Raw genomic sequence first — 26,800 nt, forward strand, 5'->3', positions numbered from 1 at the left:
GGACTTCTGAGCATAGCTAAGCGATATGTTTGCGGATAGACCTAGCTGACATCGTTTTCTGGAGAAAGACAGAAGCGAATAGAACTGAATCATTGACTTACTGTCTCTGTACTGAACACAGAAAAGATTTTTGCTCAAAATATTTCAGTTATATACATTATTTTTTAAATTGAGTGTTGTTAAATAAGTTTGTGTTATTTTATAATGAGGATTTTTCACACTGTAATGTAAGCATTCGTTAGTAGTTCAGTAGTTTTTGTGATGCATGCAACAGTGATGACGTCAGAGCTGGAACATTGCCAAAACGTGGTGGACGGGCGAAAATTGTTTTCATGTCATCTCATCCCCATACAAGAAAACATACTAGAGTACAGAGTATAGAAATACATACTGGAGTCAATTATTACACATTTAGGTACTGTACCGCATTGTGTGACAATACTTTTGCATTATTTTTTAATCTGATATCAATGTTTCATTTTAAACCTTCATAAGGGACTCATGCATATGCTTTATAATGGACAAAAAGCATTTTATTCAATTCTGGAGAGATTTTGGATATGTTTCTGGACACCTAGCTATTTTAGACCACTGTACTGACTGAAAGCTTGTAATTCCCATTTGAAAATTATGCAACAGTGATTTTCTTGAGTCAAAACAGTTGATTTGTAGTGAAATACGTGGATATGTTATGATTTACAGCAATGCATAATTTAGACATTTTGGATAGATTTGGAGATGCTGGGTACACTGCTTAGTTTTTGCTTCATACATCTGTAGTAGTTCTACATATCCACCCTTAGATTTTATGAATTTGTGGTCAAGAAGTTTTTGACCTAGCACATGTATAGTTTAACCTCCTACATATATGCAATCTCTCAGTATTTCATTGCAAACTTAAAAAGTGCAAATTTATTTTGGATTTTTTGTCCAAACAATTGCATTTCTGGCACTTTATTTCTTCCAAAATTATGAATATAAACTAATCTGTTAGTATTGTAAATTGTCTTGCTTCATTTAAGCCATTTTTCAAGTCTCTGTGGTGTTCACGTCTGGAGTTATAAAGCTTTAAATAGGGGACCCCCTAAATTGGCAAGGATTGGCAAAATTTGGCTTGTGCCTTAAGAGGTTAATTTAGATATGTTCTTTAGGTGGAAGGAGGCCACTCATATGATATTATTAATGTGGGCCTGAGAGGAGAGATCTGAATCAAAAGTTACGCCAAGGTTTTTAACAACTGCTTTGGAAGAGACAGAGAAGTCATTTATATTTAAGGAAAAATGGAGGAACTTATCTCAAAGAGTTTTGGGAGCTACTATGAGCATCTCAGTTTTATCAGAATTCAACATGAGGAAATTTTGGTTCAGCCATTACATCTTTAAGATGGCCCTCTAACTTGGCTAGCGGATCAACTTCGCCTGGTTTAAAAGGTATATAAAGTTGCGTGTCATCTGCATAGCAGTGGTAGTTAACACCATGACTGCTTATGATGCCTCCAAGACGGAGCATGTACAAGGGAAAAAGCAAGGGACCCAACATAGATCCTTGGGGTACTCCAAAGTTTACCCTGGAATACTCAGAGGAATTATTATTTACCCGAACAGCCTGAAATCTGTCAGTGAGAGGATTTAAACCACATAAGGGCTTGCCCAGTGACACCAACTGATTTTTCTTATGGAAGAGGATATGGTGGTCTATGGTATCAAAGGCAGCACTCAGGTCAAGCAGGACAAGAACAGAGATACATCCACAATCAAGGTAGAGAAACAGATTGTTTAATACTTGTGTAAGGTCTGTCTCAGTACTATGATACTTCCTAAAACCAGACTGAAACCTCTCATGCACATTATTACTCTGTAGGAAAGAAGAGAGTTGTTGTGCTACACATTTCTCAAGAACCTTTGATAGAAATGGGAGATGTTCTTGGTATAATGAAGGACATTTGAAAATAGATGGTGTGTCACATAAATGAATCAAAAACTATTTTTCTCCCCCCTGCTTTGGCGCCCATCCCAGCTGGGTACATTCAAGACAACCACCTAGTTTGCTAATACCTAAAAATGGTTGAGAGTTTTAGAGACTGGCCTGCACAGAGCCCTGAGCTCAACACCATCCAAAACCTTTGGGATCAATTGGAAAGCCAACTGTGAGCCAGGCCTCATCGTCAAATCAATGTCCAACCTTACTAATGTTCTTCTAGCTGAATGGAAGCAAATTCCTGCAGCAATGCACCAACATCTAGTATAAAGCCTTCCCAGAAGTATGGAGGTTGTTATATAGAAGCAAAGGGTGGACCAACTCTATATTGTAAACACCTCACAGCTAGACCAATGAGGGTTTGTAGCTGGAGGGGAAGGCACCGCGTGTTTTCCTTTGGCTGGTGTGATTCAAAACCGGAGATGTTATTTATTTTTCCTCTGTTCGTAAGAACAGGGCACAATTATACTTAAGAATGCACTGGTTCCGTCGCCACGGGTCAGATATGAATGCGCTGCTTCATATCCCGCTTAAGACTGGCCTGAAACGGACCAGTAACATTCTTGTTACTCTCCGTTCTCAAACGGGGCTATGCTGTCATCAGAGATATATCTGACTTGTCGCCGGACTGTCAATATTCCAATGGGAACATCAGAATATTCACAAATGAGCAGAACAACACATCAAATATATCCATGACCACAGCAAGTAAACGTAACAGTTACTATGGTTTACTCTCATAATAATCAGACTCCAAATGAAATTAGAATTTAAAATTTGGTTTTAACCTTACGTGGATCTTGGAGTGGTTACACTCGACTCTATCTTGTGCCATCATTCCTCAATATATGCTCCCCTGGGATTAGCACTATTGTTAAATCTCAGTTCTGTGAAGCCTACAGAGGGTAGGAGGCTGACCACCATAATACATGCTTTCCTTTGTGCATAGATAGTTATGAGCCCAGGACAGTGTGTATTTATCGGGCTCCTTAAGGCGAATTTGACAAGAACCGGCGTATAACGTCCATGGGTCCTCTTAAGCCAAAACTCCAGAACCAATACAACACCAATCCCGTTAGCGGGCAGATCGTGGTCGCCTATCTAACTTGAGGACCTCACTAAAGACTTTCGCTGTACTAGACCCCTGATCAGTAGGTCCTAGTCATAATTGTCCCCCTGAGTATTTAATCAGAATTTCGGCTGAAAAGAATATAAAATGGATTAGAGTCATGAAGACCACGCAAGTTAAAAATAAGAAGAATTTATTAGCAGGCAGGTAGGTCATTAGCTTCAAATTCACAGTCAATTTAAAATACGGAAGGTTTTAAAACATAAATATAGAGTAAAAAGTTCCTACCCAGCCTGTTTAGCTACACACGAAATCAGAGTATGCGCAGTGTGGGAAGTCGATTGCGATCTTCCCTGTTCAGCTACGCACAGAACACAGAGTATGTGCCGTGTGGGAAGTCGATTACGATCTTCCCAGATTGCTTTGTCTCCCTTCCTTTTAAGCCAAATCCCGCGTTTGATCTAGGCGGCATTGCCATAAATTAACCTGGACGAATGATAAAATCTGGAATTTAGGCCCCCACCGTTTGGAGGCAGTTGTCAAAACAATTAGTGGGGAAATTGGGAAAAGGAGATGATTACCAGAGAGGACATTCCATTGGGATAGTTTTTTCCTGAGTTTCTGAAACTATGTTTTATCAAATTCTATTTGGTATGAAACATATTTCATTCAATTTCTGGAATTTCCCTGAATACGTCCATACCAAACATGTCAAGGGGATGTAATATTATGGTGCAGTTGTCATGAAAATACCCTTTTGTTGAACCATTTTACATGCAATCCATGTTATTACTACATAAGGCATAATACAGTAATATAATGAAAACATGTGCATGGTTTGTAAGGTTTTACGGAGTTTGAATATGATAAACAGATGGTTTAGAGTCCAGATCCAGAAAAGAAATAAAAAGTGTAATGGCAGAGGGGCCCACATAAGGGCACTGTGGTACTGTCAAGAGTAGTTGCCCCACCATTTTGCCAGAGGCCTGATGATCTTTTCACCCTTAATGGCCACAACACACACACACCCACAACCATAGACAAAGAGACTAGTTCCCCTTATCTTAGTCTTGTCCAGATGGCAACATTCCTGAGAGCCAACGGCTTGCTCACACAACTATAAACAACCAGTCCAGTTCCCCTTATCTCAGTCTTGTCCAGAGGGTAACAGTCCAGAGAGCCAAATGGCCTGCTCATCCAGAGGAAGTCCGAGTAACCTATTGTTTTATCACAAGGCTATCGGGTCCTTTGAAGTACAGGATGAGTCCCAGCGTGCAGGCTCGTTCAAATGCCAGCCTTTTCTGGGTCCCAGTTTGACTCCCCTCTTACAATATTAATGCTCATAATTTTGGATGAGATGTTGAATGTCAGGTGTACACATACTTTTGGCCATTTAGTGTACTATTTAGCATGTAGGTAATCAGAGCACTATGTACAATTTAGTTGGGAAAATGGTGAGCATTGTTGGGCTGAATGTGTTGTGTTGTGTGTTATGATATGCTATGCTTCATTAATTGCTGAATGCTCCTATATTTAAACATTTATTCCATTTTAACCTGTCTTATTTCAATGAACATAGAAGCACAATGTAACAATACCGTATATGTTCAACTTAATGTAATAATAGAGTATATGTATATATGTATATATAGTATTTGTTCAGCGTGCATCAATCCAGGATCAGGCCCAAACAGAATTGTGGCATCTCCCAATACCTGCAGTCATCAAAGGGTGTATTTCTTTCAGGAGGTGCCCAAGGAGAAGGATACAATGACCATGTCACGATACAATCACTTAATGAAGAATCTCCTGGTACTGCTTGACACTGCAACTCTGCAGGGGAAGGGACCTGTCCTGACGGAGTTTATCAAAGAGAGAGCCCCACTACATGAGTATAAGACAGGCAGAGGACTACAGAGGTATGGCTGCTTTCCACTTCCTAAATGTGTCTTAATGTCCACAAACCTAATTAAACCTAATTATGACACATCTGCTATCCATATCACATTTTTCCCAGTGCCTCATTTTCACAGACTGCAGCCTTAGGTTTTGAATTGTTGCAGGCACAAAATAAATGCATTATGGGAGACTGGAGGTTTGCTAAGGAGTTGCAAAGAAATTATTATTTTTTGTTCTATCTACATCTGCATAATTTGGTAGGTTCTGTTTTACCCTCAGAATAATTATTGTGACCTGTATATGTAGATCCTTTGATGTGAGGATGTCATGGGATGCACCTGCTCTACTTGTTTTCATTTGTGCAAGTGCATGGATGTGTCATTTGAATGGAAAAATACTGTGTAATGGCAACAAATCTATTGTTCTTGACATTAAAGTTTACATTTTGAGGGATTGCCTAATGAGCCTTAGGTGAGTGATTGTGTTTTTCTGAGCATTCACTGACAGTTCAGCCAGCTTGGTCAGAGCATCTCTCAATATTCTAATAGGATCTGTACAAAGACTGTTTTTGTGAGGTGAGCACTGAATAGTCCTCTGTATTTACTCTATTCTACAATTTCTTATTTGTTTGTTTCAGTTGCCCTGAAGTGTGCACACAGAGCAAGACATCCTCAACTGCCCTGGGAGGTGTAATCGTTTGATGTCGCCATCTTAATCCAAGAAATCACCCAATCAGCAAAAAGATGATTTTCAGATCATGATAGCATTCTCTTTTTTAAGTCATGTTACAATTGTTGAGACACATTATAGATGCTGAACTTGATAGAAATTAGTTTTATTCATCAGATAGTCTTCTGGAAACTGAATACTTCAAGAGCTCCTGTTAATTGCACTTCAGGCAATATCCTCAATCTCCTGCTGATTAACAGCATGCTTGCTGGTTTCACTTCAAATGTACACCTGAGGCAGATAAATGTCTGCACAAGGGTAACTCTCTGCACATCTCTCTTGATTGTAGAACATTTTCAAAACTTAATTTTACTGTCTGAAGGTTAACTAGGGCTGGCATGTCAGTAAATGAGCCTTCCCAATAAGATATTCACAGACCTGCCAACTTTGTGAAAATATTTTGAGTACCACAATTGTCAGTGTAACGCTTAGTTCACATGCTTTCGCACCACTTCGCTTTGCACACGACAGTCTGCAAGAGACACAGACACACACACACACACACAAGCACACATACATAAGCCTTACTTCATAATTCTAGTTTTGACTATAGAAGTGATCAGGCAAAATTGTATAATTCTAAAATATCACTTGCACTGTACTGGGCTATATTATGATATACTTGCAAGTCAAAAGTTTGAGTACACCTGCTTAAAACCATTTTTTTCATGATTAATATTTCATTATATGATATGTGTGCTTATACAAACTGATAAGCATAAGTGAATTGCATTCAATTATTTAATAAAAATGGAAATAACTTATTTTGTATATTGTAACATATGTTTTCATTTTCAAGTATTTACAGAAACTTATGTAATGTAACATAACAGAGTGTGTGCGATTCAAAGTTATAACAGGGAGTCTCCGCGGCGTTTGAGTTACTGCAGCTAAATTACTCCATCAGTTATTCACACCGTAGCCGTCTCGAGGCTAAATCGTATGCGAGCTACTACTACGGCTAACTATATACACAAGTGTATCTCACTGGGATGGCAGGCATGCCCCATACCTATACAGCACCGAGAGTTTGGCACTTTTCAGGGTTCCCCACAGAAATAACCACAACAGCCACAGACGCTCAGCCCTTAAAAACATTCAATTCTGTACATTCTGACCCCATTTCAACAGACAGATTTCATAAGCAACTTCACATGTCCACACAATAAAGCCCCAAACTAAGGGGATTTTGCGTTTTCTCCTTCTTCTTCTTCTTCTTCTTCTTCTTCTCATTCTTATTTTTCCTGCCGCCTATCCCACTAATAACATGTCTCCCCATTGGACATTTTACCGACACCCGCCAAATCTTCACCTACACGACCCAATGAAAAACTCGCATACACACGCAAAATACCCATACCTTTACCTTTTTTTTTCAGTACAAACAGCTAGTCCGCCTGTGGCCTAGTGGGTAAGGTTACGGTCTTGGGAACATAGGGTCGCAGGTTCAAGCCCAGCTAGGAACGCGTTTCTTTAACCTGCTTTTACCCTCACTAATAATTGTCTACTACTTCTCAATTATTGCTTTTGCACCATATCTACCAGCCGTTCCCCGAACTGTATTATGACGTACCGTCTGCACGTTCAATTGTTAACCGGCTACAATATTGCAAAGCCATATTGATTCAACGGGAGCTCTTCTGTGCTAACTCGCCTGTGTTCTTCTTTAAAACCACGGACAGGTTTGCTAATGATATTTCACGCATTGCATAGCTATGTCATGGTGCTGCCCTAACAAAGTGACAGACTGGTAAACCTCCGGTTGAACGATTGAATCCCGCCTCGTCCTCAGGCAGATAATTTCCTCTTTTACACTAACGTTCTCTTACGCTTATATTTGCTTTACCAAAACTCACTCATGGCCACCCATATGCATTTCATGACGGCAAATGTATTCCTTTTATTAAAAAGTTACACCAGTTCACAGCTGTGCCATTTATAATAACTATATTTCTTCACTTGGCTACTGTACAAAACCTTCTTATCAGCAAACGCCACGTTTCTACATTCATGTTACCTCGCCCTGTTCTCTATCTAGCCACATACAAACAATTACTATGTACGTTCTGCAACTCCCCATTCAAACATTACATTTAAAAACATGATTCACTCATAATTATAACTACTAGTACTGAACATGAAAAAAACACAGCAGTGCAATAGATTTCACACGTTACTTAACCCTCCACTTTAACAGCTGGCGCTTTATAGCGACTGTTATATATACCGTTTGATAAGGAATATAAGCTCGCTCATGGTCACTTCATTTACTTCGCACTATACTCCGTGATCATGTCAACCTTCACCTACATGCCCATTCTGCTAAAAACATATTGTTTCAACTACGCAATTTCATAATTTAATCCTAATTTCTCTCACACTGTTGTTATTTTCTCATATGCAAAGCCTGCTGGGACATATGCGTCTGCTCCTATTCTCCACTATCATGTTTTCCGGTTCTAGTTTAGCAAAACAGCGAAGAGGATTCCTACCTGCAGATAAGCCTATCAAAATGCCTTATAAACCTTACAAACACTAAAAGTGCATCTCCACGAAATAACAGACAACGGAGCAGGACAGAAGGCTACACAAGTTGCGACCTAGGGAGTTATAATTCTACGGGCTTGCTGATTCTTTTGTCAGTCAAGGCTCGTTGGATGGACGTCAAATCCGTGAGTACATACACTGGCCATATTTCATATGCGTTTCTGATACGTTTTACACTTATACGCCACCGCACCCTTTGTCACAGCCACTGTTTTACATATATAGCAAACCGAAACTGCTAAACAGTACACGCTCATCAGACTGTACAAATTCACACAAGGATAGCCATAATCCACAACCGTTTCTTACAGGGTCACTTCGCATTTCTCACTCTCATAATAAAACGCTTTGCAAAAAGAAATGATATCTCATAAAAAACACGTTTTCAACGTACAAAAATGCCAAGTTACTCAAAAGTATTGATATCAAAATGACGCCAAGTTACGGTACTACAAACAATATAGGCTATCTTGCCTCACCGAAATGACATAAGATGTATTTCAAAGCAATGCTACCCAATATTTCCTCAATTCTTTCAAGTCACTTGGCCCTGTGTGTATAAGCATGCACTACATGGACAGGCCAAACATATGTGTGGATGGCTCTCTCATAGTCAAGATTGATTGAATAGGCATGTATATGTCCAATTCGTATTGGTATGTATGTATTTCGCTGCCCAGCCTTTCTGTTGCGTGAATGATAGTTTCTTGGTATAAGTGTGTGTTCGTAAATGTGAATGTAACATGCTGCGAGGGAAATGTCCCCATGGGGATAAAGAAGTTCTCTATGTATTTATGTACAATATGTATTTATATATGCTTCCTGTAGTTACTCAGCAGCAGTTTTGTACATTAATTTCAATGTGTTCCATGAGGCAATTCGAAATATTTGACTCTTTGATCTGACACAAAGTTTGCATGATATTGTAAAATGGTAAGATTACAAAACACAGGGCCAAGTGACTTGAAAGAACTGAGGAAATATTGGGTAGCATTGCTTTGAAATACATCTTATGTCATTTCGGTGAGGCAAGATAGCCTATATTGTTTGTAGTACCGTAACTTGGCGTCATTTTGATATCAATACTTTTGAGTAACTTGGCATTTTTGTACGTTGAAAACGTGTTTTTTATGAGATTAGGATATACCCCTTGAAATCACGTAAACTTACCGAACCTGTTTTAACGTTTTATATGTTAACATTACGGTCACATTTTTGTGCTTGATTATTACTCCCCACTTCCCATTTTACCTCAGCAATGCAGCGTTATGCCTCATTGGATAATAAAGTACCGCTGCGTATCAGTGGATGTTGAGTGAGTGAGAGTCGGGGAGGGGTTACAGAACCACAAGCACAAGGTCGTAGCATCTGGTTCAATCCGAGGGATGTAGTTTAAATACCGAATAAATGTACGGTATTGTTTTGTACTGATTGATTGTTTTCCATAATTGAATTACAATAATAATAATTATTATTATTTTATTTTATTTTTTTGCGTAGTTTCAGCTGGCATTTCGTACCTGCGTATTATGACCAAGAATTGCGTGGTTGGTACACAAAATGCGTGCAGGTTGGCAGGTCTGTATTCAGTTCTAAAACTTGCGGAGGTGTTTTCCTCAAAGTCAGCCCACTGTTTCTGGCTTTGGGATTCCAAATTTCCCTCCTCTGCTTTCTCAATTATAGTCCTTTGCTTTTTTTAATCTTACCATTTTACAATGTCATTCAAACTTTGTGTCACTTTGAAGTGTCAAATACCTCTAATTGCCTCATGCAACACATTTAAATGAATGTACAAAACTGCTGGTGAATGCCTACAAGAAGCATATGTTTATACTTGGTCGTCAACTTCATTTTACTAAATGTAAAAGTTCTTGTATATTTGCTACTTACAATAAATACTGCATGTAAAATTAATTTTACATACATACATAGAATATTTCATTATCCCCATGGGGACATTTCCCTCGCAGCATGTTACATTCACATTTACGAACAGACATTTATACCAAGAAACATACAATCATTCACGCAACACAAAGGCTGGGCAGTTAAATACATACATACCGATACAAATTGGACATATTGATGCCTATTCAATCAATCTAGACTCTTACAAACCCATCCACACGTATGTATGGCCTGTCCATGTTCTCTATGCTTATACACACAGGGCCAAGTGACTTAAAACAATTTAGGAAACATTGGGTAGCATTGCTTTGGAATACAGCTTCTTTAATTTCGGTGAGGCAAGATAACCTATACTGTTTGTAATACAGTAATTGGCGTCACTTTAATATCAATACTTTTAATGGCAAGCCTAGATTTAGCCAGTTTGAATGAATGAGTTATAGACAGTGCTTTGTATGTGTGAGTAACTTGCCATTTTTGTACGTTGAAAACGTGTTTTTTATGATATCTCATTTCTTTTTGCAAAGTTTGTTATGAGAAAGTGAGAACAGTAATGCATATAAATGTAGACTATGAGAAGTATGCGTACACATACATACATACAAACTCGCAAACAGCGTAGGCAGTCCCGGATGTAGACTGGTTTGATTGGGAGGCAGGGCGAGATTTTGGGGGGGGCCAAGTTAAGGACATGATTCGTGATGAGCAGCGGAGCGGACCTGGGTGTAAAAATGTGAAGTAACCCTTTAAGAAACAGTTGTGGACTATGGCTATCCTTGTGTGAATGTGCTCAGTCTGATGAACGTGCGCTGTTTAGCACTTTCGCTTTGCTATATATGTAAAACAATGGCTGTGACAAAGGGTGCGGCGGCGTAAGTATGAAAAAGGCTTGCATCATATAGAACAGCAGCAGAGATGTCCCCAGTGTATGTAGTCACTGATTTGACAGCCATCCAACGAGCCTTCATTGACAAATTTATCAGCAAGCTCGTAGAATTTGAGCTCCCTAGGTCACAACTTGTGTACCCTTCTGACCTGCTATTTTCTGTTATTTCGTCGAGATGCACTTTTAGTGTTTCTAAGGCTTATAAAGTATTTTGATACGCTTATCTGTAGGTAGGACTCCACTTCACTGTTTTGCTTAGCTAGATCACCGACCTTACATGAGAATTTGAACCGTTGAACAGAACAGTGGAGATTAGCAGCACAGACATATGTCCCAGCAGTCTTTGCATATCCGAAAATAACAGTGGTATGAGAGAAATGAGGACAAATGATGAAATTGAGTAGTTGAAACAATATATTTTTAGCAGAATGGGCATGTAGGTGAGGTTTGACATGATGTTTTAATGGGGTGTTGCAGACAGTACATGCATAATAATTGTTTGTATGTGGGTAGATAGAGAACAAGGTGAGGTAACATGAATGTAAAAACGTGGCATTAGCTGATAAAACGTTATACCAGCTGACCACTGTGCCATTTCTACTAACTATATTTCTTCACTTGCCTACTGTAGAAAACGTTCTTAAGAAAATCAATACATTTGTCATCATGAAATGCATATGACTGGCCGTGTCATAAGCACTTGCTTGTAACTATCCAAGGATGTGAATTGTCTTGGTGAAATGTGTCCATGGTTTTAAAGAAAACAGGCCAGTAAGCACAGCTGAGCTCCGGTTGAATCCATATGGCTTGGCGATACTGTAGCCGGTTAACTGAATGTGTAGATGGTATGTTATAATGCAATTTGTACGTTCAGTGAACACCGGGTAGATGTGCTGCAAAAGCGATAGTTGAGAAGTAATAGAAGTATTAATGAGCAAAAAAGCATGTTTAAAAAATTTGCTTGAGGCAGAATTTGACCCTGTGACTCAAGGATCCATAGGCTACGACATTTACCACTGAGCCACAAACTAGCTGTTGGAGACAGGAAATGTTTTTGAGTAAAAACATATGTCCATTTTGCGTGTGTATGTGAGATTTTGATTGGCTGGTGTAGGTGAAGGACTGACTGGTGTCGGTAAAATGTCCAATGGGGAGAAATATTCCTTGTGGGCTAGGAGCATTTCTGGCAGGAAAAAGAAGAAGGAGAAGGAGAAAACACAAAATCCCCTTAGTTTGGGGCTTCATTATGTGGACATTGTGAAGTTGTTTATGAATTCTGTCTGTAGAAATGGGTTCAGAATGTACAGAAATTAATGTTTTTAAGGGTGTCTGTGGCTGTTGTTGCGGTTATTTCTGTGGGGAACCCTGAAAAGTGCCAAACTATCGGTGCTGTATAGGTTTGGGGCATGCCTCGCCAAGGCGTAACTTGGCTGGATGGCATACCTGCCATCCCAATCACTACTTCTGGCCCATACCACTTCTGGCCCTGGTTGAAAAGGGATGTGTTTGCCTTTTGTTGGACCTGCAAGGTGTGTCAACTAACTGGAAATCCAAATCAGATTATCAAACTGGCGCTGTTGTATCCTGTTCCAGTGATAGAGACTCCGTTTCAACATTTGATAATTGAATGTGTGGGTCCGTTACCTGCCTCTAAGTAAGGAAGTAATTATTTACTAACTGTTATGTGCCAAGCTACACACTACCCTGCCGGCTATCCTTTGTGCAGCATCACTGCTAAGTCTGTGTTAAAAACTCTCAATGAATTTATGTCTGTCTTTGGAATTCCTAAAGTGACCAAGGGTCAAATTTTACATTTTACATTTACCCGTTTTCAAACAGGTTCTTAAGCAACTCCGTATAAGCATAATATAGCAAGTGCTTATCATGCTGAAAGTCAAGGTGCTTTAGAAAGGTTCGTGGTCCTCTTTCTGTATTGGGCAGTGACTGGAAGGACTCCTATCCTCCTAAAAACTTATTAACTTATGTAAATGATTTCAGGTTACGTCTGTACTGAGCAGGTGAGTATGCTAAGGAGAAGCTTAGCCGCTCCCAGGAAAAAATGAAGCATCTGTTTGACCGTTTGGTCAGAACACTGCAAGTTACATCCTGGTGACAGAGCATTGTGCACCTGAGGACGTGTCTGTTTGTCCTTCCTCAGGTTGTACCAAGGTTGGACCCCCCAAACCTAAGATAAGATAATTTATACTTGATGCACACACAGCTGCAACACCTCAGATAGCCTTTCTGCTTATCAGCTTCAAACCGCCTAGCATGAATTGTCTGTTTTACAAGACCCAAACCGCTATGAAAGAGAAAGTCCCTGAGCTGGGACTGGGGGCACTGGATAAGGGTGTATGCTCATATATGCTTTTGTTTGCAAACATTAAAAGCTTGAACCAAATGTGTGTTAGTCTCTTGACTCTTCTCACTGCCGATGGATACAGATGAAATTTCCACCACACTGACAATGTTAATTTTCATAACGTTGACAATAAGCCTGTTCTGTCAGCAGGTGCGTTGGAGCATTTTCCTCCATCTCCTCCCTAGTATGTGCTAGCCGGTGATGCGCCCGGAGACAGATCTGCCAGACGAAAGTGTTTTCAAAGGCCCTCTGACTAGGGTAACTTAGAAGAGCACTTGCAACATCTGACTAATTCTCGGCTATTTGACTTTGTCCAGTTAATATCTGCTCATTTGTCCATCTTTCCAGATAAACCTCGCACTATATGGGCTGAGCATGATTTTGACGTTGGTGATGTAAAACTCATTCGTCAAAGTTTTTATCGGTTGTCTCCGAAGAATCGTAAGCATTTAGCAGAAGTTGATTATATGCTGAAAATGACATTTCTGTGCCTTCTTCTAGTTGATTGTCTCCTTGTTTATTGGTCACTAATCCAGACAATACATTCCGTTTTTGCACTGATTACCGCAAAATTAATGTGATCACTAAATCGGACTCGTATCCACTTCCTCGCATGGAGGATTGCATTGACAAAGTGGGTCCGCCAAATTTTTGTTAGCAAGTTTGATCTTTTAAAAGGGTACTTGCAAGTCCCACTCACAGCCCAGGATAAATAAATTTCCACCTTTATAACCCCGGGGGGGGTTGTACTCCTACTAGGTTATGGCATTTGGTCTTCGTAATGTGCCCTCCATCTTTCAGAGGTTGATAAATACGGTCCTCTCTGGTTTAGATGGGTGCACTGCTTACTTGAATGATGTGGTGGTTTACAGCGACACATGGGACCAACATGTCTCGCATGTCAATGCCCATTTTGCATGGCTCTCTACTGCCCAGCTCACAGAGAACCTTGCTAAGTGCAAGTTTGCGAGGGCTACCATGACTTATTTGGGTAAGGTGGTTGGAAGTGGTGAGGTTCGCCCAGTAGTGGCCAAAGTAACAGTCATCGAAAATTATCCCGTGCCTGCTAGAAAAAAAGAATTCATGCTATTTTTAGGCATGACTGGGTATTATAGGGGGTTTTGCCCCAACTTCTCAAGCGTGGTGGCACCTCTAACAGATCTCTTAAAAGCAAAAGTTGTTTATGTCTGGTCCAAGGCCTGTCAGATGGCGTTTGAAACAGTAAAAGCCCTCTTATGCAATGCGCCTGTCTTGGTCGCTCCTTGCGCTGACCGCCCTTTTAATCTCCAGGTCAACACCAGCAATGTGGGAGCTGGCACTGTCGTATTGTAGTCCGATGACTCTGGCGTTGATCGGCCCATTAGCTAATTTTCACGGAAGTTCAAGAAATACCAGATGAATTGTTCCACAATCGAAAAGAAACCCTTGGCACTGATTTGGGCCTCGAAGCAGTTCAAAGTGTACGTAGGTTCAGCTACAGTACCACTGACAGGCTATATGGATCATAATCCTCTTACATTTCTGACTACATTGTAGAGCCCGAATCAATGCCTGATGCGCTGGTGTACCTGAATGCCTGAATGTACAGCAAATTAAAGGCAAGGACAATGTGCTCGCCGATGCCCATGCTCTGGTGTGAAAGTTATACCTTTTTGATTATCTAAAGTTTGGATTCTTACCCTTCTCGATTTCATCTAGAGCTGGTGGGAAATGAGATGGGGTTGAGCAAGTCTGTTTAGTTTTGGTTTTGATTTTATTAGGTACTTTGGCATGCTGTTGCAATCTTCTCTCCGTGTGGTGAGTGTCTGCAGCCTCAACCATTTATTTGTATGCAGTATGTTAGTTTATATTTGAATTTGGGTGTGTTTGTAATTGCTTGTAATTGATTTTCACCATGAGTGATTTGAGTGATAATCTGCAGTGCTTATTGGAGTAGATTTCTGTAAATGTGGTCTGAGAATAAAATAAAGTCATTGCGCAGATAGGCTCTGTCAGGTGATGATGCTGTGAAGCTACTATGGTTGTCTCAAGACCCGATTACAAATCTCATTGGTTTTGTGATTTAATTCTCAATGACCCTAATTAGTGAGATCTTCTACAGGTATGAATGGGTATATGAGCAACTGGGAGCATGTTTCTTAAATCCTTTGACTTTCGGTTTGCGAGACCAAACACTGCTGTTGCTGGGGCCTGGGCACTTTCTGAAATTATTCTTCGATTTGGAGGTATGCTTTCACAATTCTACGTGGGCATCAAAAGCACTGTATCACAATGAGTTATAATATAATTCTATCTGGCTCTTAGGCAGTGGAATTACCCGTTAAACTAGGATCCGTGCAAATACACTCAAGGTTATCCCATTGCACATTGTTGTAAGGTTACAACATCGCCTGTTAATTTGCTGACTTGTGACCACCACCAATTGAGTTTGGCAATATTCCATATTGTTGACGGTAACTTTGTTTTTGCAAATTCATTTCATGTATTACTTTTAATTTAGTAATTCCCATAGTACTGTGTTAAGTTTTGTTTACTATTTATATATAATTGTTTTTATTTTTAGACATTTCTGATGTTTGAATCCCACAGGTGAACTAATGCAAGCCGAGGCATCAAAGACGGCATTGCAAAGTATGTAGAACACTTACAGTTTAACTTCCAACTATAATCAGTCCACATAATGCTGTTAACTAATGGCTTTATTTTATTTGCCGAGGTTTGAATCCCACAAGTGAACTAATGCAAGCCGATGCATAGCAGAAGGCATTGCGAAATATATAGAACATTTATTGTAAGTCCCAATTATTATCGGTCTCTTTATTACTGTTATTTATTGCTTTATTTTGTTTGCAGATGTTTGAGTCTGGCAAGTGAACTAATGTGAGCCAATGCTCACATAAGAGACAGCATTGAAGTATGTAGAGATCGTGCCTGTTAAATCCACATACTATTATAGTCGCCGCTTGTTATTAAATGCATCATTTTCTTTTCCAAGGTGCATGTGTATCTGGCGTGCCCCGCCCCATTTCTATTAGCCACTTTTCCTAGTTATTCACTGTGCCATGATTGTTCAAAAAGGGATTGTTTAAAAGCAACTGTGAACTTTATAGTGCAAGGGTTGGTTATTCTGCCCCGGGATTCCACCCAGTTTGGGGAAAAGGGATTTTGGTATCTCTATGGTGGAAAAGGACCTTGTGGTGAATGTAAGTGTTTGTCCACTTAGCGCCCATTCAAGTGCTGCCAGCCTCGTGTCCCTGGAATTTGGGTGTACCGCTCTCGTTCTCTCCTGTGGTCTCAGCTTTGGTGTGTCTGTGGGAGGGATTTTCCTGCACTCACATAATTGTAATATTAGATTTTTGCTCCAGTCTACCCATTTGACTTGCAGAGGCATTGGCATTGCATAAATGTCATCTTCCCTCTATTTGGTGTGCGGTGTGGATTTTCCTTCTCTCTCTGTCCACTACACTATCTCTCATTCAGGTGCCTGTGGTTGGAGGCATGGCTTGGTGGCAGGTGATCATGTGGCTCTCCAGAGTGCAGGTGGCGCGGTATCTTCAAACCCTTTTGTTTTACTTAGTATAATGTTGCACACAGCATGTAGTGTGGAGGTTAGATTTAGTGATACCATGCATTAAATTACACCACTCCCACTTAAAAGGTGGGAGATCCTCTGTAGTATAGATTAAGGACAAGGTTCCCCAAACAAACCCAATTCAATTGAATGAATAGAGGCATAGGCTGACGTACAAAATAGTTCAGTTTATTTCACCGGTAGATTTTACAGTTGAGGTCAAGTTCACATAAACCTATGCTAAAGATATTCAAACTCTGCACATTTCATGTTACCATACATTTCTTTTGGCAAGTAAATTAGGGCATCTACTTTGGTCACATCAGAGGTAATTTTAAAACAATCAAGACAGATTTATTTCAGCTTTAATTCACTATATCAGAATTCCAGTGTCAAAAGTTTACATACACTAAGTAGACTGTCTCTTTAAACAGTCTAGAAGATTCCAGAAATTGGTATAATGACTTTTTAGAAGCTTCTGATTGGCTTGTTGTCCAAATTTAATTAGTTAATTAATTTAATAAGTTAGTTAACTGGGAGGTAATTGGCACCTGTGACTGTATTTAAGGGCCTACCTTTAGAGCCACTGCCTTTTTGCCCTTGATACCATGGGAAAATCCAAGCAACTCAGCCAAAACCTCAGAAAAAAAAATTGTGGACCTCCAGAAGTCCGGTTCCTCCTTAGGAGCAATTTCCAAACAACTGAAGGTACCATGAGCATCTGTACAAACAATTGTATGCAAATATAAAAATCTTGGGACCACACAGACACTGCATCGTTCAGGAAGGAGGGACAAATTAACTTCCAGGGCTAAACGAACTTTGGTACATCGCCATAGCCTGAAAGGCTGTCATGTAAAGAAGACCCTACTCCAAGACATAAGGATGAAGTCTGCAGGTGATCACCAGGATGTTTGTGCATTAGTGTGATATGTAAGGAAGGAGCAACTCTTCTTCATGGGACTGAAAATGTCAATGCAGGAAGTGATCAGACTGTGTCAGCAAGAACAGCCCATCCACAACTACATAGAGAGGGATAATATAGTAGCGTTGCAGTGCATATATCCATCAATACAAAGATAAATGCACATTTGAGAGTTCAGTGGTGCAAAAACCATGAGTCATCCTTCACCATATTCTCGACAAGTGGATGAGTGCATGTGTGCCATACACCAATAGAATGGTACTGACCTGAATGCTTGACCCCTAGAGTGAGGGGGTCCAGTGGCTCTATTATGCTGTGGGGGGCATTTTTCTTGCATGGTTTGGGTTCACTTAGATGGAAGGGTCACTGAAAATCAATACAAAATTATTGTGATCACCTTTATCCTATGATGAAACATTTCTATCCTGATGGGAGTGGTCTCTTCCAGGATGACAATCCCCCCATCCACAGGGTACAAGGGGTCACTGATTGAATGGTTTGATGGGTATTAAAATCATATGCTATGGTCTTCACAGTCGGCAGATATCAACCCAATTGAACACCTATGGCAGATTTTGTACCGAAGTGTTGGACAGTGCTCTCCACCACCATCATCAAAACACCAAATAAGGGAATATCTTTTAGAAGAATAGTCACTAGTTCCATCCCTCCAGTAGAGTTCCAGAGGCTTGTAGAATCTATCCCAAGGCACATTGAAACTGTTCTGGAGGCTCGTGGTGGCCCATATATATATATATGTATGTAAGGAATAAACCACAACAAGGTTTATTGGAGAATAATGTACGATGGTGGTGGTGATGCTTAATAGCAGGGTACTTGAAGTCACCCATAATAATAGTCTCACGCAATCCTGACAAGCTTGTTTTATTTTTCCAAAGAGCGTTGAATTCACATTCCTGTCTGAAACAGGCAACCGGTAACACAGTCTTACCGTAAGGCCCTTAGTAGTAGGGGGAATTATGCGAAAAGTCGTTATGTGGTGGATAGAAGCATGAAATTTGGTACATATGTTCCTTGGGTGATCCTAAAACATCCTAGAAGGGGTGCCCAAAAAAATCTTAAACCGGATAGTGAGTTATTGAATAAATTCAAAATGGCCGCCTAAACAGTTGGCAGTTGACTCAAAAGGCACCTAAAGAACCTCATAAAAGCATGAAATTTGGCACACATGTCCCCTGGGAGATCCTAAGACATCCTAGAAGGGGTGCCCAAAAAATCTTTAAACAGGAAGTGAGCTATTAAAGAAATTCAAATGGCCACCTAAAGAGTTGGCAGCTGACTCAAAAGATACCTAAAGGACCTCATAAAAGCATAACATTTGGCACACATGTTTCTTGGGTGATCATAAGACATCCTAGAAGGGGTGCCCAAAATATTTTAACAGGAAGTAAGCTATTGAAGAAATTCAGAATGGCCACCTAAACAGTTAGCAATTGACATAAGGCACAGAAAGAACCTCATAAATGCATATGATTTGATATGTACATTGAGTGATCCAAATATATCCTAGAAGGGGTGCCCCCAAATATTCTTAAACAGGAAGTGAGCTATTGAAGAAATTAAAAATGGCTGTCTAAATTAATTTACAAAATATAGGATTTTTTCCCCAAAGATGGTATTTCTCGATATAATTGTGCCACCGTGTTAACACATTTCTACGGTTGCACTCTTCACGGTAAGAATAAATTTTCGGATAGCACTTCTGATATTGCTTGTGTCGAAAGTGCTGTGACGGAAACAGCAACAGATTTACCCACTAGCCACATCTGTCCAAAATGTAAACAAGTCAGGCAGTTTTCACGGTCGGGAAAAATTTTATGACAGCGTACTCCAAAGGGTGGCAGCGGCTAAGGTGTTAAAATAAGTTTGTTGTATTCCCGCTCTTGGTCGGGACGGTTTTCCTGCACAGTTTACATACAAAGGTGTTATGATATGTTGCTTATGATGTTGATTGCTGTTATGTTTGATGCATGTCAGGATTCACTGTTTTTTTATGCTGCTGTACCCTGCCTTGTCAAACTTTAATTAATTAAGCTATGAAACTATATCGGTCAGACTTAAAAAATAAAAAAAAACTGCCATACTGGCGAGCTGACCTGTCCTTTTTTATCAACAGTTTCCTCACCATCTGCACTCAATTTCTCACTCCACGCTGTTTCTGTTGTTGTGTCACGTCGATGGTGCAACCAAGCATACACCTGTTAAATGACTGGCTGTTTGCGTGTCACTCGTAGCACGCTCCATTATCAAGGGATATGATAGGCTGTTAGGGAGCCAGGGAGGGAACATGCTTGGGGTTTGTTCATGCAAACAAACTTTGTGTATTTGTTATGTGCTTTCCTGGTGGTTTGCATTTAATGCATTTAAGTGAAACTATGGAACATTCTATCGAACAATTTTCATATTGATAAAGTGTCTATTGTGGTACATATCGCTATTGTTTTATCACTCAGGCCTACTTGGAAGTTGTTTTGTGGACCAGCTGGTGGACCCCTTGATTGGGAGCAGCTGGTGGGCCCCTTGATTGGCTGGGGACTCCCCAGGGAGTGGGGAGGGGAGGGGAGCTGTGGTTGGCTCTGTTGGAAGGGGTGATAGTCTGGAGCCCTGTGAGACAGCAACTCTGGAAGCCAGTATGAGGAGCCGATAGCCCATTGGGAGGTGGTGTCCTGGCTCGGCAGAGTGATTGATGCCAGAGGGAGGAGCTACCTAGGTTATTCCTCTTAATACTCTGATGAATGGATGTTTTCCCATCAACAATGACTTCCTTCACATATCTGTGATATTGGGCAGTGACTAACTTCTCAATGGTACGTACAGTGTTGACAACATCTTCATTTGCACAGTTGCGAGTGTCCAGTACAAGTAACTCTTAACATGTATCTTGGAATGGATTGCCCATGCCAGAGATTGTGCGGCACAAGTTTGAAACTTGTTTTGGTATGTTTTCTGGTATGATGAGCTCTGCTCATGCTGTAGATGCATAGAGGTTAAATCTGAATGCATGTACTGTGATTCAAAATCAACAAGTAGTCTAGCCTGCTCTGGTCCTGCTACCATCCATCGTCGAAAGGCGGTGGGGTTCTCGGGTTAGACCAATGGCACCTCCCGTACCTTTCACCAACTCATTATTTTGCTCATGGGCTTGATCAACCGGCATGCATGAGAACCTGAAACATCTGCACTGGATTGTCAAAATTGTCATCAGGTCCTCATGCCTCCCACCCCCATGTACCCCTCGTCCCTATGCATACGGTATCCCATCAGCAAAAAGGTGCCATTTTCTTATGACTCACTGTCTCACAATTCGCTAATAGCACACTAACGTGCTAACGTTATTCAGTCAAACCCCTATTCAAACAGATTGGCTTGCACAAATGCTAATGCAAGACATGCATTGTTTTAAGACTCCCTGTCCCACAATCCCACACGCTAACGTGCTAACACTACTCAGTCAAACCCCTATTCTAACAGATTATCTTGCACAAATGCTAATGCGAGACATGGCATGCTATATTTTTGATGGTGATGTAAGCAAACCATAATCAACTGTAAAATACCAGCACGTTGTACAGTTATCTACCAAGACAGGCGATAGATAAGTTGGATAACCAGATTAAACAACAAATGCAACGAATAGCAAGAAACCGTGGAGAAGCTAGAACTTGTTTGCAGTTTGTAAACAGCACCCTTCTGTGTTATTATCAGTGAGGAGCTAACAGTTTTTTTCCCAGTGTTCACAAATTGCTGATACCTTGTTCAACATGCTTTGGTATAAAAGTGTCTGCTAAATACCTAAATTGTAAACTGTATAAGTTACGGTAGCTCAAGTTTGTTCGGTGCCAATCGGAAACTAACCTAAGATAGTTACATGCTAAATGGGACATTCATAATCCGGGGGAAATGTTTTTTCCAGCACAAAATACATGGTTAATCGAGTCACCAAGTACTGTTCTGATATACTGCCTTTATTGAATAGTTAACCCCCGCCCCCTCATACCCCCCCACCCCCCTTCCCCAAGGGTCAGGCTAGGGTCAGTCCAGGGTCTTGTTTGCAATGATAAGCATTTCTATACATTCTGAATATTATCTACACCCAACTGTGTGCTTCTATCCACAACATACGAAATTAGCTACTTTTTTGGCATTAAAATGCTAATGAGTTGTGCCCCAATAGAGGGCTTGATCTCTGGTCATATGAAGATTTTAACAATAAATTATCTATAGATTATCATTCACTGGGTGTTTTAAAAGTTTTTAAAAACAATTATGTATATATGCCATTGAAAATATACCACTCAGAAAAGGATTCATTTGGAAGGTCATTTCATTCCGATTGTTTTTTAAGCCTATGTTTCGTGTTTAAAGCTGTTTAAAATGTATTTAAGAAAATTTTCATGGGTTATTTTGGGCAAATCCTTTAATACTTGTCTATTTATTATAAATGTAAAAGCTAACATTAGCATAATAAACCAAAATGTCTAAATTATATCACGTTTTAGGAATCTTGGGTCTTTTCTGGCGGCCATTTTGGATTTTTCCTTTTAAAAAGTCTTTAATGGGTCCAAATTTTTGAGCACCCCTTCTGAGATGGTGAGATACATCCTAAAGACTGTCTGTACTAAATTTGGTGCTTCTATCCACTCCATAACGAGTTGGCCATTTTTTGAGCTTAATTCCCCCTACTATACCTCTTTTACTGGATGTATACTTCCTAATGAATTTGTACCCTTCTATATTATATTCATCCCCAAGCCATGTCTCTGTAATCCCAATCCCAGAAACCGGTGCTCTACATCAGCCGCAAGCTCAGCCCCAGGGACAGTCGGTACAGTACCATTGAAAAAGAATGTCTCGCTATAAAGTGGGATGTACTGACTCAGGTACTACCTCCTGGGTCGATCCTTTACCCTCTATTCAGATCATGCCCCCCTCCAATGGCTGCATAAAATGAATGACACCAACTCTCGGAGTACCCCGTGGTATCTGGCTCTCCAGCCATTTTGGTTCCGGGTAATCCATAGGCCGGGGTCCGCTAACACTTGTGCTGATTTCCTCTCCCGAGAGGGGGCAGTGTCAGCCAAGCCGAATGCACCCTGGCTGCATTCTGGCTGTGGAGTAGTGTGGCAGGGCTCGGTTTGTGGCAGAGGTTCGGGGCAGTCTGAGTTCCACGCCTACTGGTTAAGTAGGCACATGCAACTGGAGTACATCAGTAATTAATCCAGGTATTTAAAGTATGCTTTCTTCCCAGCACGGGAAAAGGCTGGAAAGTGTTGTGTAGTTTCGTTATTTTGTCTTTGTTTGTTGTGTTGTTTTATTATTTTTACCTCAATCTCGTGAGGGTGAAGGGCAAAGCTGTTTTGTTTGTCTGGATTCTCTCTCTCTAAAGTGCTAAATAAAGACTGGAAAATCCCGGATTCTTATATCTCCCTGTGTCCAACTCTTCTGTTCAGAAAAGGGGTGTGTAGCGGTGTGTGGCACTGGTCTACAAAATTTACTGTATAAGATAAATATAATTTCCTTGGATTTATACTCAATACTTTTGCCTATATATCCCAGCATCCTGTTGGCCTTTTTTACTGCTACAGCAGTGCCTAGAACCTTTGATCAACAATTACTCCCAAGTCTTTTTCAAACTGAGAACATTCCAATTTTGTCCCTTCCATAAAGTAATCTTGCCTAATGTTTTTATTTCCCACATGCAGAACTTTACATTTGGCTATATTAAATTTCATTAGCCAGGTTTCCACCCACTTCTGGATTTTATTTAAATCTACTTGGATTACTTAATTAGATTCCAAACTATTAGCTGTGGCTCCCAGTTGTGTATCATCTTCAAATTTGACTAATGTACTTTCTATCTACCTGTCAAGGTCATTGATATAAATGAGGAAGAGTAGTGGAGCTGGTCAATTTCTGGAATTTTCTGCACATTAAAATTTTCTTTTACACAGAGAGCTACACCCCTACCTCTCTTACTGGACCTATACTTCCTAATTTGTACCCTTCTATATTATTTTCATCCCCAAGCCATGTCTCTCTAATCCCAACTATGTCATAATATTATAGGAAGCCCTGACAGCTTGCATCCAGGCATCCTGCACTTCCCTACCCTTTTCACTTTCTGACATCCCTGCCCCCCAAGTCCCTAGTTTAAATAATCCTCTGCTACCTTAAGCATATCCTGGCCCAGTGCAGCAGTACCCCTCCAGTTCAGGTGTAGCCCGTCCCAGAACTAGTCCCAGTGCCCCATCAACCTGTACCCTTCTTTCCTACACCAGGTTTGTAGCCACTTGTTAAACCTCCAAATAAAATTTTGTTTTTCTCTATTTGCACGTAGTACCGAAAGTATTCCAGAAAAAACTACCATGGAGGTTCTGCGCCTAATCTTTTCTGCTAACTCCTTGAGCCTTTCTATCTCACATTCGACAGCCTTGAAGTCTCTGTCTAACACCAGACAGGTAAGCTGATTTCCAACCACAACAAAGGTTACACAAACAGTCCAAAAATAATTCCAGGCTTTTGATTAGAATTGTGTTACTGTGCCCTGAGAAAGTGCGTTTTACTGCTGTTGTGTGTGCTCTGTGCTTGGTCTGCTTAATCCAACAAATTTTTATTTCAAATATCTTTTTGGATTTTAAGAAGTTCGGTCACCTATTGTTTTATTGAACATCCTGTACTACTTTCTCCTGACTACTCACCAAAGAAAATTGAATTTTGAAAGAAGCTAACAACTAAAGAAAAATACGGTAAGAATACATCATGGCTTCCATTTTCTGCACCGTCTGTTGCATGTTTAGCCTTAGCTCTGTTGCCAATTTTACTACTAATGGTATTTGTGGTTTCAGCTTAATTTAAAGTTGGCAAAGAAAGTAGCTGAGTTAGAGGCCCAAATGACTTTGTATCGGTGGGTGCAGTGGCTAAAAAAATGCGCCAAGAAGCAATATGCTCTGGCCCACTTCCAGCTCGTAGGAGCAACAAGGTCTACAGTAGGCTATCGTCGCTAAATCATTGGTTGTCGTAGTGGTGCTCATCTAGTCGTATAGGGTTTATTAATAATTGGCCTGATTTCTGGGCAATGCCTGGCCTATTGAAGAGATACAGACTGCACCCAAGCTGGAGAGGTTCTCGTGTCCTATCCAATAACGTAGCTGCTAGGCTTAGTGAGGCCAGATCCTGACACTCCATCAGGGTGCTGGCCAGGCCGCAGGCTTCTAACCCTACGTGTTTACATGCACGTTTCCCTATGCCCATGTCTCAGACATATGGCCCTACACATTTGTCTGGAAGGTGCATTTCAGAGCTAGCTAACAAAAATATAATTTATCCAAAAGCCGCTTTAACTAACACTTCTGGACTGGAATCTAGTATTTATTAGCTGCGACCGCAGCTCTATAGCTCTGTCTGTCGGTCGGTTGGTTGATTGGTTGGCCGGTTGGTTCACAAAAATTGTCCCACCCTGTAGCGGCCAGTTTTCGCCCCAGGAGGCTGCAATTTGGCATGGACATTGGTCATGACCGAAGGTAGAGCTGAGTAACTTCCAAGGCCGATTAACCAAGAGGGAGCATGGCGATGGGCGTGGCCTATCACAAAAAGGTGCATAACTCCCGAATGGATTCACAGATTTGCACAAGTTTTTGTGGAAAGGTTGGTCATGAGCCAAAGAAGAGGTCACGAGGTAGAGGGGCGTTGCAGCTATTTACCAGTCCATATTGAGTTTAACGCCTAAGCATGGCAATAGGTTCTCCTCTTTTGAAGTTCTTACTATGAACTGTGTTCAGCCTGATCTTGCTAAAATAAGTGGTAGGTCTTATTCTGATTTTTTAATAAAATTTGCTGAGTTTATGTCACACCTTGCAGTTTCAGCAGATAAGGTTGTGATTGTTGATGAATTTAACATACATGTGTATAAACACGGTGATCCCCTAGGAAGAGCTTTTGCCTCTATTACTGTCTCTATTGGTTTTGTACAGAACGTTTTGAGCCTACTCACTACCATAGCCATACCTTAGATTTAGTACTGTCCCATGGTATCAGTGTTGTAAATCTTACCGTCGCACCTCATAACCCTGTACTATCCGATCATTTCCTTATTATGTTTGAAATCAAGGCATCCGATCCACCTGTATCAGAGCATAGACACTATTACAGCCGATCATTAAACCCTGAGGTCATTCCAAAGTTTATAAATATGGTTCCTCTCCAGTGAAGAAAAGGCTGATGAAGTATCACTGGACCAATTGACTAACCAGTTAACTCTTTCTCTCAGAAACACATTTGATATAGTTGCCCCACTAAAAAGAAGAAACTTTAGTTGGAAAAATCACACTCCTTGGCACAATGACACCACTCGGGCCCTGAAGCAGTCCACAAAAAAATTGGAAAGATAGCCTCCTTCAGTACAAGCAACCTCTTGAATTTGCTAGATCTGCCTTTTTTCTCTAAACTAATTGAACAAAACAAATTTACCCAAAATTTCTGTTTAGTACTGTGGAAAAATTAACTAAAAAACAATCATCAGAATTTTCAACTTACCCTTCCGATCTTAGCAGCAATGATTTTATGAACTTTTTCGATTAGAAAATTGAGGCTATTAAAAACCAGATCTCCAAACTGCCTCCTCCATCATACATTAATCCTGCTAGTATAAATATACAGCCCAGTGTTGGTTTGGAGACCTGCTCGCATCTTGACTAGAACTAAGACGTATGAGCACATTACCCCGGTGCTAGCATCGCTTCACTGCCCAGTGAACAACAGTCGTCCATTGACGGCTAAATTGTGTTGGCATCGCGTCAGCCCGTCCAGGCCTTTATTTCAACTGATTTTAGCCTGTTGCTGCAGCGCTTTTTCCAGCATTAAAACTCAACAATGTTGTAAGAACCCAGAAACATAAATCAATTTACTCA

The 26,800-nt window shown here is 40.5% G+C and overlaps 1 protein-coding gene across 2 annotated transcripts in view; it reads left to right on the forward strand.

The window, feature by feature from the left end:
* Window positions 1–26,800, forward strand: part of cfap157 (cilia and flagella associated protein 157) — a 158,298-nt gene that overhangs the window by 116,174 nt on the left and 15,324 nt on the right. Inside the window, exons 7-8 of one of the 2 annotated variants that reach the window (XM_064297698.1) lie at window positions 4,793–4,965; window positions 5,583–6,438. The exons of the other annotated variant lie outside the window; for it this stretch is intronic. Coding sequence (XP_064153768.1) covers window positions 4,793–4,965; window positions 5,583–5,646 — 237 coding nt within the window. The 3' untranslated portion in view covers window positions 5,647–6,438. Of the gene's footprint in view, window positions 1–4,792; window positions 4,966–5,582; window positions 6,439–26,800 lie in introns of those variants that run through there. 2 annotated transcript variants of the gene reach the window in all.

Source organism: Anguilla rostrata, chromosome 10 (genome assembly GCF_018555375.3).
Source record: "Anguilla rostrata isolate EN2019 chromosome 10, ASM1855537v3, whole genome shotgun sequence".
NCBI classification, from domain to species: domain Eukaryota; kingdom Metazoa; phylum Chordata; class Actinopteri; order Anguilliformes; family Anguillidae; genus Anguilla; species Anguilla rostrata.